This window comes from Elgaria multicarinata, chromosome 5 (assembly GCF_023053635.1).
Source record: "Elgaria multicarinata webbii isolate HBS135686 ecotype San Diego chromosome 5, rElgMul1.1.pri, whole genome shotgun sequence".
Taxonomy (NCBI): Eukaryota; Metazoa; Chordata; class Lepidosauria; order Squamata; family Anguidae; genus Elgaria; species Elgaria multicarinata.
Window position 1 is genome coordinate 55,883,480 of NC_086175.1, and position 14,252 is coordinate 55,897,731.

Consider the following 14,252-nt stretch of genomic DNA (forward strand, 5'->3'; position numbering starts at 1 on the left):
AGCCGTCTTTCCACTCACATACATAGTCATTCCATCATTATGTCTATGATAGTTATTTTATAGTTATAAGGTTTGTCTGGGAGAAATTAAAGCTCGTTGTATGTAGCAATACTTGGGGCTGAAAGGAACCATGTGGCTAAGCTTAGAGTTCTTGAAGTGATGGTGGGATTAGTGGGGTGGAGTTTTGACCACTGGTAGTTTTGAAAGACTTTGGCCAACTTCTGTTGTGCACTCTTAATGGATGGGGCTTGGGGGGATGGTGAATGTCAACATTACACCATTACAGTGGACTTCCTGGAGTTCTAATGCACACATGGATCTCCAGGAATGGCAAAGAACTTCCCAGGCATTTCTGTCCTGGAAAAGGCTCCATGCATACAGTACAAAGAGCAGGTGGAATTTCAGTGAATGTGGATGCATTGCTTGCACAGTGTAAAAAATAGGGGTGTGCACGGACCGCCTGCTCTGCTCTGCGCCGCTCCGCCCATAGTCCGCTCCTCTTCGCCGCGGAGCTCCGGCTCCGAATCGGAGCTCCGCAGTGGAGGGGAGTGGCGCCAGGTAAGGCCCCCCTACCTCCTCTCCCTTACCTGCAGAGCCCGGTAAGGGACCAAGGGGGAGGGGGGCCTTACCTGCGTCCGTTCACGGTCCCTCGGCTTCTTCAATTGAGCCGTGGGCTCAATTGAAGAAGCCGAGGTACCATGGACGGACGCAGGTAAGGGAGAGGAGGGAGGGGGGTTTACCAGGCCCTGCCGCTGTCGCCGCATGGGCGACAGCGGCAGGGCCCGGTAAACCCCACTTACCTTTCTTGCAGAGCTCCGGATCGAGGCGAAGGATCCGCCTTCACCTTGATCCTCTTCGCAACCCTCCGCCAGCCCCCCAATCCTCTTCGCCTCCGCTTTAAGGGGAGGCGAAGCACCCCGCTCCGCTTCTAATTCCCCGGTCCGATTAGAAGCGGAGCACATCCCTAGTAAAAAAGGTTACAATGTGGCTAGCATAAAAGAGAAGACAAATGTCCATTAGAACGGGTATGTCCTGAGGCAAGCCAAGGCAATAAATCATCATCAGCAACAACAAGGATGTGAATGGCTTACATTTCAGTTACAAGAAACAGGTAGTTAATTTTTGAATTTAATGGCTTGGATTTTCTGGATAACCGAAATAAGCATTACATTCCTTGGCATAACACATCAACATGCAGTGACTCATTACAGGATATCACATGACACTTTTCGAAAGAGTACCACCAGATTTCTGTTTTTGTCACTGTTCTGTGATGTGCTATGCAAAATGAAGTGAAGCTGTGTGAGCATTGTGCTGTATGCGAGGGAACATCCTGAGAAACATTATTTATTAGGCATGAAACACCATTTCATTTAAATTAGTTTCAGTGTAATAGCAGGGTAATTGTTGAATATATTTAAGTATTTTGTATTCCATTACAGTGGGGATAAAAGATATCTGACCAATATAAGTTAAATAAAAAAAAAGAAGAATTCTCTATACGTTAAGAAATTAAATGTGTGAACTAAAAGATATTGTGATAAGCTATTAAAGATAATGCCTACCAGAATTGCTTTAGTCTCTCTAGGCTTGTTGAGAAAGCTGAACATTTTCCAGCTTGGCCCTAAACAAGAGAGAGCTAGCTCATTGTAGAGGCTGAGGTTTTTCTCCTTGATAGTCCCAGGAACAATTAGTCTGATTTGAATTCTTAACTGCTCCTGCAGTCTTTCAAAACAAAAAATAAATGAAAAATAAATTATGAAACACCCTGAGAATTTGGTGGGGAATTGGAAGCCTTTTTCACGGGGAAAGGAAACTTCCAGGAAATTGGAAGAAAGTTTTTAATATAACACGAGCTCTACCTCTTCCCTGCAGCTGGACACAACATTCCTTGGAGCTGGACACAAGAGCTTCTCCAAAATTCAATTTGACCCTCGAGCTTAAAGAGGTTCCCCATCCCTGCTGTAACAGATGCAAAACTGAGAACAGTTCCAAGGGGATAGAGAGAAAACCTAGAGACATGTGGAGGGGGAGGGAGTTGGCGGTGCTCTCCCAGCAGCCCACTAGCTTGGCCTCTGTCTCTACTAACTTGCTAAGAAAATATCTGAATTCTCAAGGTGCCACCGTTTCTCTTTTAATAGTTGGCTGTTTAGCGCTTGACAACGTGTTAATTTCCTTTGGGCCACCATAAACAAGTTTTGAGACGATTTATTAATTTGTTTAATTTCATTTAGACTTTGTAGATTTATTTTTATTTTTTTATTTTTTTGCTTCTTCTTGATGAGAGGCATGGTTATCAACCTTCTGTCTATACTATGAAATACTTGCAAATCGAATGCTTCTGTTTTTCACATAGAAGAGACTTTACTTGTCCAAATGCATGTGATATATATCCTTAGAAAAGAAAGCCCTTCTCCTGTGCCCTGTGCACATGGCCACAGGGAGGCAGTTGCGGGTGGGCGGGGGAACAAGAGACATGCCCTGTCCCATTGGTGGGTTACATGGTGGCATCACTTGTGAAGGGTGGGGTGGAAAAGCCTTTATTAGGCAGCTGCACCCACCCCAACACACCTTCCCATTTGTGGCTCCTTCTCTCCCTCCCTGTATGCAGTGTGGGTTTATCTGGTCGCCCTTTTGGGGGGCAAATTTTGGACCCATAGTCTGATTGGCCGGGGCTATGGGTTTTTCGCCTAATTCACACTGTAAGTTGGGAGAGAGTGTCCTAAGGAGATTTTTATTTGGCAATAGGATAATTCGGTCACAACTATTTAGGCTGTTAGGAGTGGGCACAATTAGAGGGAAAGGTATGGTGAGCATTCTGTGGCACCATTCTAGTGACAGGTGATGCCTGAGGCCTTCCACTAAGGGCTGTGCAGCTCCAGTGGGGGGATAGGGCTTACCTGTGAGGCCAACTCAACTCACTCCACCCCGTGTTGTACAACCGGGGGGAGGGAGTGATGTGGGAAGGCCTACCATCCCCAAAAGGGGTATGGCCTGGGGGTGGCAATTGTCTGATGCCACCCATCAGACATAGAATGTTTTCGCCCGATATAACACCCAGCATAGATGATGGGGTAGTATAAGGCCCGCCCAGTCTCCCTTTGCAGATTTCAATAAATTGTGGCCCATAATTTGAACCATATACATGTTGATGGTCTCTTTATTTCCCCCTTTCCCCCCGCAACTCAGCTGCTCAGTTCCGTGATGCCCCTTCAACCTTGTGTCTAGAAAATCAATGGCTTAAGGCATCTAAGGACACAATGCTATGGTTTGCCCACTTGGTACTCACTCGGGGACTTATGAGTATCCTATGTAGAGATGGAGGTGCCTCCTGGCTCCTTTTTTCCATTTTACCTAGACAAGTGATTTTGCCTGTCTAGCAGAGTCTTTGGGGAGGGGGGAGGAAGGAGGCTGGGGCAGTGCTAGGAAAAGGTGTAAGCCAGCCATTCCAGCCTCCACCCCACCCTGCCCAGGAATGCCCCCTTGCCCCCATCTCCATGCTCCATTTTGTGAGGGGGAGTGCTTCCTGGAGCTGTTTCTTCAACCTCGCATCCAGGAAACCTAAAAATCCTATGATCTCCAGATGCTGTCTAGGGTACATAGGATTGCTCCCTAACTGAACTCATAGGCTGATTTCACTTTATTGTACTCTGTTCTTTATAGCTTCCCCTACTCATGGTGGCATTTGTTTGGATGGGGGACTATTAAATAGGGGTTGGGAGAGGTTATTGAATTACAAAGTGTGCAAAAGCAGCCTCTTTGACCATAGTGGGCTTTTTTAATGTTAGGATTCTGCAAATGTTAGGATTCTATGAACTGCTCAGAGAGCTATTTTGTGAACCACCCAGAGAGCTTCGGCTATTGGGCAGTATAGAAATGCAACAAATAAATAAAGCTGTTGAAGGAGGAAAATCTACAAGTGATTTGAAAATGATTCTGAATTCATTGTTTATTCATTTAATTAATGCTGGAAGGCTTTCATTCAAAGGGATTAGTGTGTTGTCGGAATTTCCCCCAGACATAAAGAAGTCTCACAACCGGTACCCAGTCTGCACACATTTTAAATGCCTAGAATGTACAACAAATGTATTGCCTACAAAGAATGTGTTTTATTAAGAAAAATGGTAAATTCACTGGATGCAAGTAGCTAGAAATATTTTAATCCCATCACTTAGCATTAGGAAAACCTAAACGGTTCACGGTTTTTGTGAACCGCCCAGAGAGCTCCGGCTATTGGGCGGTATAAAAATGTAATAAATAAATAAATAAATAAACAAACAAAACTAATTTGTCCTTTTCCATGGACAAAGTAGATCATAGTCATGCAAACAGAGAAACTTGGCATGCAGTTTTTGCCACCAGTGAGGTGAAATATGATTGCCTTACAAGAAACTATAAATCCCCCAGCATTCACTGAAGGTGCAGTGTGCATATGTACTCAGAACTTAAGTCCCTGTGGGGATGGATCCAGACTTAAGTTAGTGAAGCTTCATTGCCATTGAAATCAAAGAGTCAAGTCATGACTATCCAACCCACTGTGTTCAGCAGGGCTTATTCTCAGGCCGTTGCTAGATGAGGCTCCCTGCTGTGCATGCAGATGACACACAGGGGATCCTGGGGTCAGGCCGGGCTAAACCCTCCCTTGACCTGGGATAATCGGATCCACTTTTGGCCCAGTGTAGCTGGTGTAACTGGTGTAGCTGGTTCCAGCTACCAAGGTGTATGCAGCTGGTTCCGCAGTTTTTCCCAGCTGCTCGCTTACTCGTGAGTAGCTGGGAGAAGCTGCGCTGTGCCCATTGGGCCCGTGTGTGTGTGTAAAATCACAGGGGGGGGGCAGATGGGGGCTGGGGGGGAAAGAGCGGACCCATCTGGAGAGATGGGGGGAAGAGCAGAGCCAGGGTGGGGAGATCACGGATGAGGGACAAAGGGTGCATCGGACATGGCGAGCGGGTGATCAGATGGGCGGGTGATCAGGCGGGCATGGCGATTGGGCGGGCGTTCGGGCAGGGGGGCATCAGACATGGCAGATGGGGGGGAGAAGAACGGGGCTAGGGCAAGCAGATCAGGGACAGGGGGAGAAGAATGGGGCCAGGGTGGGGAAATCATGGCTGGGGTGGGTGGGTGGAGGGGGCATTGGACATGGTGAGTGGGGAGTGGACAGGCAAGCGAGCGGGGGGCGGACGGGCGAGCGAGCGGGGGGGACAAGTGTACAAGCGAGCGAGTGGGGAGGGGCGAGCGGGGAGGGGTGAGCAGGGAGGGGCAAGCGTGGGGGGCGAGAGGGCGAGCGAGTGAGGGGGTGAGCAAGCGGGCAAGCGGGGGGTGAGCAGATGGGCAATCGAGCGGGGGGAGCGGACTGGTGAGCGGGAGGCATCAGACATTGAGGGAAATCAGGGGCAGGGAGAAGTGGGGAACCCTTTATTTTTTTTAAAAAAAGTGCCTTACCTGCTTGTTGGTGCGCTCCTGCACACATGGCCCTTTAATAATAAAAAATGGCTGACGCAATGGGGCTTTCCCTTACCCTGTCGCGTGTTACGTCTAGCTAGGGGCGACGGCGCCCCTACTCCCCACCAGATTACCAGGTAGGTCTAGCAAAGCCCTCAGTCTCAGGTAAGTGTGAATCCTATGCACACTTACCTGGGAATAATCCTTATTTATTTATTTATTACACTTATATACTGCTCCCATAGCCAGGGCTCTCATTGAAAAGAGTGAGATTTAGGTCCAAGTTAACAATGACCAGATTAGTCAGGTTTGATTTGCTTTATTTTAAAAACTGGCACGTTCTGATTTGGAGGGCTTTCCTTTTCTAATCACTAATCAACACATTTATTTTTCAAGTGAAATACTATTCCAGTTTGTTACTGTGAATGGTTTGAAGGTCCCATTCTGGTTTGGGGTGGAAATAAATAAAGACACGGTCCAGATTTTGAATCAAATTCAGATTTGGTTTGGCTCCCCCATCCACTCAATTTAATATTAAAAATTCAGCATGTATTGGGTATGATCTATATATGTATGCCTAGCAAGAGATGCATCTTAACTATTTTAGTGTGTGTGTGTGTGTGTGTGTGTCCGTGTCCAGATCTACACCAAGCAGGATATAGCAGTATGAAAGCAGTATATAAGAGCAGGAGCCACACTACTGCTTTATAGCGGTATCGAAGTACACTGACAATTGTTGGGGCCCACGACACATACTCTTTTCATACCGCTTTCCTAGTGCAATATCCTGCTTGGTGCAGATCTGGCCATACTGTGGTAAGAAAGGGCGGGCAGGGTGTTTGTTCAACACACTGAAGCCAGTCAGGGAGTGGAATGTCATATAAATGTACAGTAGCATAACCACTTGCAAAACACACACATCATTTTGCAGTAGAAAAAGCAGCCTTTCATTTAAGTTGCCAGATTAATTGAATTAAATGAATGAAACAAATAAGTGGTACTTTGGGAGTGGGCAACTGGAATTGGAATCTGAATTGTCAATAAAAGACTGAGAGGGATGGGCAACTTTGGGGGATTTTGATGCTACTTTCAACCCTCCCCCCTACAAGTTCACACCAGTCATCACTACACCACTAAACACGGCAGTGGTGGTGTGTGTGTGTGTGTGTGTGTGTGTGTGTAATGGCAGTTAGCCAACAAATATCAATGACAAACCAACTATAGCAGGGTAAAATTTTACCCTTTTTACTGCTCCATAGAAGTTTGATGCTAGAATTCAGCAGCAAGCTGCCAATCGATTTGCTGCTGAGAATTGCAGCAACACAATGCATTGAGCGGTGGTGGTGGTGGTGGTGGTGGTGGTGGGGACACATGCTTCCAGTGGCCCGTAAGATGCCCACTCCTGCCTTGAGATAAGCCATTTCATTAGGCATCCTGCCCTTGTTTCACTCTCAGAACTAATAGATGCATACAGGCTTTGATCTTTTTCATTTAACAATAGCTTTGGGGGGGAAATCAACATTGCCTATAATTCCATGCTTACTAAACACTGTTAAATCTCTTTGCACTCCTTTAGGCTAACATTAACCTTATCCTGTCCCATGGACCTGAAGAATTTTCCCATGGATGTACAAACATGTACAATGCAACTAGAGAGCTGTAAGTAATCTCATCTTCTTTCCTTTCTTTTTAAATAAACCAACCCTGAACGTTTTTACTGCTTGAGATGCCAGCGTTTAATATCACTTTTATGCTGCTGTAACCTTGTGTTTTGCCACAATGTGCTGCTGGCAGGAGGTATCTGTGTCTTCTTTGCTGATGCAGCAACTGTACTATAACTTCTGCTATTTCCAATTTAAAAACAAATAAAACACGGCCTAATATAACAGAGTTGAAATTGTCCCCCTCACATTTTAATGGAGCCTAATAGGCTCAACACCAGAGGCATTTTCACACTATAGAACCAGATGTTCTAGTTCTTGACCTTTTGGGAGTCTTTTCCCAGGAAGTGGGAAATATTTCAAATTCTGCTGAGCCATTTTGTTGGGAGCTAGTTATATTTTTGCTTGCTTGCTTCATTTAGCTACATTTTCAATGTTGGGATACATGCTCTGCCTGCACTAGTCCTGGGTGCAATCCTCTTTTGGTGTTTATAATCGGAGTTGGTGCGTGTAAAGAACATCCAGTGCCTATAAGAGGATGCAACACATACATGTTATAAATAAATAAAGTAATTCTCTGACATTCCCAGTTAAAAGCATTTCAGGGCCAATCTAGATGTGACATCTGTTTTTGCTTTTAACATGCAGATCCCCCCACCAAATGCAAATAGCATCAGCTGGAGGGAGCAGGGGATAATTATCAGGATGATAGCAGGCATAGAAGGAGAACATACTTTGGCTCTCCTTTCCCTCAGGAAAATTCCTCCAGTGAAGCTGCTGTTTGTATCAGGAGGGAATCCTCCATTAGCACTAGTGAAAATTGCTGCCAAAAGGGTCTATTTGACCCAAGAGGTAAATTGTCATTGGCATCTATGGGGAAAAAATAGATGTGTTCAATGGAAGCAGGCACTTAACATACAACTACTGCTATAGCAGTATTGAAGTGCACTGACAGCTGTTGGGGCATTTTCCACATACCACTTTCATAGTGTTATTTCCTGCTTTTAATTGCACATTATCCAAAATACCACAACAAATGTCATTACGCACATCATCAGACAAGCATTTTATCACACTCTCATTACTGGGCACTCATGATTTTTCGCAGGTACTTTGGACAGCTGCAGGAGCGCTGCCTTCTTTTGTATCTGGTCCTGCGGCTTTAACTGTTGTGATGAAGAAGGAATTTCACCAGGTGCTGCATGCATACAGATGACACCTGCTGAAATCCCCTGATAAAGATACAGGAGCCCTGTCCTCCTTTCCATATGGGCACACTTAATAATCTTTGAACAGAAGAATGCTATAAGTAAAACCTACTATGTTCAATGGTCTTACTTCTAGCTAAGTGCGTGTAGGATTGCAGCCTAAGTAGCATAAAACAGATCTCCTTAAATAAATAAAAAAATCCTACCCTCATGCTATTATCATAGTTATCCATATAGCTACTGCCAAGAGTTTCTCATATTTATACTGGAACTGTACATTCATTGGTATCATGTCATTCTTTGCGACAAGAGTGATTATTGTGGGAGTTAATTTAATTTATTTCCCATTGATATTTTCCCACTCAAAACTAAAAAAGCTTTTACTGCCTTGATTGGTCTCTCTTGACTTCCAAGTCTGCCACTCCATTATTATCTCATCAAACATGACTTGTTTATTCTAGTTGGCTACACTATGAATGACCTGATATTTGAGTGGATGAGTGACGCTCCAGTGCAAGTAGCAGAAGGCTTAACTCTGCCGCAGTTTATCCTGAAAGAAGAAAAGGAACTTGGTTATTGCACAAAACATTACAACACTGGTGAGCATTTGCTTTCTCTTTACATTCACTATCATCTCTACAAATGATAGGAAATAGGAGAAATTGTAAGCTGGGTGAGGAGAGATGAGTAATGTTATCTAATATATGAGGGAGTTGTTGCAACATGTTTCAGGATGTGATACAACATATCTTGGGAATATCAGGTTGGAGAAGGCTGGTGAAGACCTTGATTGGTGGCTCAAATGAAACTTGGTGATAGACTATTCTGTGACCCAGGCTGCACTGCACTCCAAGGGCTCAGGACTGAAAGACATCAAACATTGTTATTCTGAAATCCACAGATTGCTTGTAGAAGCTCAGTTTTTGAACAGTCAAGAGGTGATTGCTTTCCTCTAAAGTGTTAATGTTCTATATGTAGGTAGGAATGTTTTTTTCATGGGGGAATATTCCATCATATAGTGTCCCCAACTGCAGTCATGAGGTGGTACAATTTGTGACAGGCCCAGGATGGCACAATTTGTGCCTGGCCCAGCACCATGGCAAAAGCCACTGATGCCCCCCCCCCAGCCCCTCCACACTGGGTGGTTTGAAGCTGTTTCCCATAGTGCCCTGGAGCTTAAATAAATAAATAAATATACCACATCAGGGCAGTGGTAAGAAATTTTAAATCGCTGGTCCAAGAGAGCTGAAGGCAATATTTATTTATTTATTTATTTATTACATTTTTATACCACCCAATAGCCGAAGCTCTCTGGGCGGTTCACAAAAATTAAAACCATAATAAAACAACCAACAGTTTAAAAACACAAATACAAAATACAGCATAAAAAGCACAACCAGGATAAAACCACGCAGCAAAAATTGATATAAGATTAAAATACAGAGTTAGAACAGTAAAATTTAAATTTAATTTAAAATTAATTGTTAAAATACTGAGAGAATAAAAAGGTCTTCAGCTGGCGATGAAAGGAATACAGTGTAGGCACCAGGCGGACCTCTCTGGGGAGCTTCTTTTTGCCACTGCTAGCTAAACCCAGGGCCGCTGGTGTAAGAGGACCCCCACCAGAAGTAGGGTGACCAACTGTCTGGATTTGTCCGGATTTGTCCAGGGATTTGTTCTAGCCTGGGTGTCAGGGGGAATTTTCTATAATTTTCTATAATGTCAAGAAATGACATGCATTCTCCTTTAAGGCCACCATTAGCATAGTGGAGGGAATTATGTACTTTCCAGAGGCGCGCCATTCCCTCCCATTGCTCCAATCATTCCCAGACATTATAGAAAAGGCCTCGATTGGAGCAGGGGACAGGGGGGTGGGAATGACATGCTTTCCTCTTCTCCACTCCAATCAGAGCCTTTAAGGCCCCAAATGGAGCAGAGGAGAGGAAAGTGTGCTTTCTGGGGCCTCCAGAAAGTGTGACTTTCCCCAACCACATTAATAGGTGTCATTCCCCCCCACCAACTGGGTGTCCTGTTTTGGGGTTTCCCAAATATGGTCACCCTAACCAGAGGACACTTTGCTGAGGGCTTCCTCAAACCTGGAGCTGACATAAGCAATGGAGGCTGGTAGCTCCAATGTCAGTGAGACGGTGGATCCACTCTGGGTTTCATTTAGAACTCTAGCTCATTTAGAGGTCTGACTGAAACCTGGAGTAGATTCACAACCCATTGACATTGTAGCCACCAGCCTCCACTGGACATAGGCTATCTCCCCCCCCTTTTTTTTTTTATAAACCCCTTTTGTCTCTAGAAGTGTGATATCTGCAATTTTGATCACTACATAGGCTGTGCAGTAACATGCCTACCCCTCTGGAAATTGTGGAATCACAGATTCTTTGAGCAGAGTAGAAGACTCAGGGGCATGTCTACACCAGGGGAGAATCTCATAATATGCCGATTGCAAGATCCTCCCCTTTGTCCACATGTGGTGCACGACATCCAGGGAGGAAGGAGAACGTTTGTGCCTGCCATTTTCTTTCCCCCCTTTTTTTACTGAAGATAAGCACATGTGTGCTCCAACGAAATGGTCAGTAAAAACACACACAACCCTACTCCTGCTTCCCCCAACCCCTGATGGGCATGGAGCACCTGAAGAGCTCCGTGCCCAGTTCCCAGCTCCTTGCGTTTACTTGCGAGGAGCCGGGCTGAAACCGGGATGGCTGCCCTCCCCTCCCACGGTCTCGGGACAATCCCGAGACTGCGGGAAAAATTGGGCTAAAAGCTGTGCTGGTTATCCCGGGGAAATGGAGGGATCTTCCCTCTCTGTCCCCGGGATCCCCAGTGCATCATGTGGATGCACTGGGATGATCCAGGGACGATCTCCGGGATAAGGCATGGTCTGGACATGCCCAAAGTATGTGTGGGGGTGTTAGTAAAGGAATGGTTGTGTCAGGACTGAGCTGACATAATCCTTTCCTCCCAGCTGCTTGCCTCAAAACTCCCCCTATGTACAGAGATTAAATGCGGGAAATCCCTCCATTGTTACTATTGGGAAAGGTGATGGCAATGCGGTGATCTCACAGAAAGCTCCCTAATAGACTTCCTTTCCTCTTTGCACATCTCTCTCTCTCTCTCTCATTCTCTCTCTCTGGTGCCTTAAGTATTGCAGCAGCAGTATCTAAGATATCAGGTACAGTGGGAAATGTAGCTTTCCAGGTAACCTATGTTCTTAGTTTACCTGAGTAATACGTGTTCCAGGGCAATTTTGTCCCTGGGATGCTTCTGAGCACAAGGAACCCTGGGACAGGTAGTTTTCATGGCACCTGGCATCCCTACTAAGAACTCAGGCATCAAACTACATCATCCAAGTTCCCAGATACGCTGGTACCTGGGACACTGCCATTGTAGCTCTTTCCTGCCAAGCAGGAAAGGAGATATTTGGTTTACATTTTGAGTCACAGAATAATTTTGGGGGAAATGCCACTCAGTTTCTAATGTAGCCAAGGCAGATCACGTAGCTAATTATGCACTTTGGCATTGGGAGCTAGTGAAGTCGCCAAAGACACAAGCCAGTTTTTAAAAGGACTTTATTTGTTTATTTATTTGATACTGAAATCATCGCACCAAATGTCTTGATCTCACTCTTCAAAATTCCAAGTATTTAAAGTCTGAATCTTCAGGAATACAAATGTGTTTATCTTGATAAAACAACAAGAACAACAAATAAAGCTACATTTTAAAGCCCACATTCCTTCCAATATTAAACTCTAACCATCAAGACAAATGGAACAGTTGTGGTGAAGTCAATTTTGTTTCAAGTGATATCTAAAGTGGCAAGTGACTATCTAATAGTCAGCTCCATTTATTTATTTATTTATTTATTACATTTCTATACCGCCCAATAGCCGGAGCTCTCTGGGCGGTTCACAAAAATTGTGAACCGCCCAGAGAGCGCCCCTCCATCACTGTAGGACATCAGCCTAGATAAGGATTTGTGCAGCATGGTGAAAGAATGAATCCAGAATGAATGAATAATATCAGACATTTCAAAATCCATGAGCCTAAGGCAGTTAATTTATGCTCGTAATAAAATAAGATTAAAATGTTCAAAAATGATTTATAAAAGCAATTTCATGTTCTAGGAAAATTTACATGCATTGAAGTAAAGTTTCATTTGGAGCGTCAGATGGGATATTATTTAATCCAGATGTACATTCCTAGCCTGCTGATCGTCATTTTGTCCTGGGTTTCTTTCTGGATCAACATGGATGCTGCTCCAGCCAGAGTTGCCTTGGGCATCACCACCGTCTTGACAATGACCACTCAGAGTTCAGGCTCCAGAGCATCTCTTCCAAAAGTAAGGATTTCCCACTTAACTCACCCTATAATGGATCAGAGTGAACAGCATGCGCTGTCATCTTTTGTGCTGTGTTCCTTAATCTTTCCATGCACTTTGGTTCAATTTTCCAAGAGCTTTGCTTTGGTGAGATCTATGGACTTGTGTTCAATGGTGTCATTCTGCTATCATAAAGCTCCTGCTGCTTGTGGAAACCCGGGCTAGTATCCAATGTTAGTCCTACTTAGAGTAGACCCATTGAAATGAATGAGACTGAAGTTAATTGTGACTAACATTAGTCCCATTTATTTCAATGGATTTACACTAAGCAGGACTAAATTGCATGTTACCCCCTGTATTCATTCTTGCACACGTGTCAGATCCAATACTTTGATTCTGTTTGGACAAGCCATCTTGCCAGCTGTCCAACAAGCTGTTGCACAACTCCATTAGGCGAGATGTTGCTCATACTTGTCATGCAAATTGTTCAGCTGGGATATAAATAAAATAAATAATAAATAAATAGCGCTTGCATGGCTGCCAGCAGAATGCCACCACCTGTGCTTTTTCTGCTAGCCTAAAAGCAGAGAAAGTCCTTTGAACTTGGACTGTGGTTTCTGGGGTGCTTCTGTGCATGCAAGAGGAAAAGAGTTAAAATATGTAATGGCACATACAGAAGGAGAAGGGTAGAGTTGTGCGATGCATATCTTTAAAAAACAAAGTCATGGCTTGTTTATGTGATTGAGCTATTGGCAGTATCTGTGCAGTGTTTACTACCTGACTGAAGATATTCTTATGATGGTGCATTATGGTGTAGGATAGATAGTGGGAGATATTCTGCTTATCTCTGTGGCTATGGAGCTCATAAATAGAAAAGCTGTATATGCCCAGCAATATTGCAAGAATCTAGAGCTTTCCCCTCTGCCCCATTTCTGAATTTTGGCCAGTCAAGCAGGTCGCTAGGGCACCACATTGATTTGGGGTGGGGTGGGGGGGCACCACGTTGTCCATTGTCTCTGGCAGCCAAATGCCTTGGGCTGGCCCTGGGATCACCTGTGCATGCATGGGCCAATAGACATATGTGATTGTTGCATCCACCAGGGCGAAAACACGAGTTACCTGATCTTGCCCTCCGTTAACTGCTTCACATCTCCTGAAATCTTGCCCTCTCTGTTAACTGGCATCTTGCCATCTGATTCACATTTCCTGAAATCTGCTTTAAGAGACTATGTATTACGCTGATTATACTTTCTGAGAAATGCCAAGCTATCCTGCAATGCTTGCTTGGAAGGAAGCTTAATGAAATCATGTGATTTCCTTTTGATATGAATGGATTTAGGATCAGGGTGCTTATATTTAGGAGAATTGTTCCTTTGAGTGTGGAAGATTTGCTGCTTCTCCTTCATCTTCCCAACAATGAAATAAAATATAGACAGGATTCTCACTGGCACACAGAAAGCCAGTTCATATGCAGCATGCATGCTTACAGGCTCTGTTCAGACCTTCAGCTGAACACATGGAGGTCCACACACACACTGAACAAATGCACTGGGCTTGGTCATGTTTCAACGCCGTGATCTGCAGTGACTCACATTTAATTACATTTGA

General features: G+C 44.5%; 1 protein-coding gene across 2 annotated transcripts in view; it reads left to right on the forward strand.

Annotated features, from left to right (window-relative positions):
* Window positions 1–14,252, forward strand: part of GLRA2 (glycine receptor alpha 2) — a 147,096-nt gene that overhangs the window by 57,525 nt on the left and 75,319 nt on the right. For both annotated transcript variants that reach the window (XM_063127526.1, XM_063127527.1), the window contains exons 6-8: window positions 7,019–7,101; window positions 8,773–8,910; window positions 12,451–12,665. In XM_063127526.1, coding sequence (XP_062983596.1) covers window positions 7,019–7,101; window positions 8,773–8,910; window positions 12,451–12,665 — 436 coding nt within the window. The remainder of the gene's footprint in view (window positions 1–7,018; window positions 7,102–8,772; window positions 8,911–12,450; window positions 12,666–14,252) is intronic.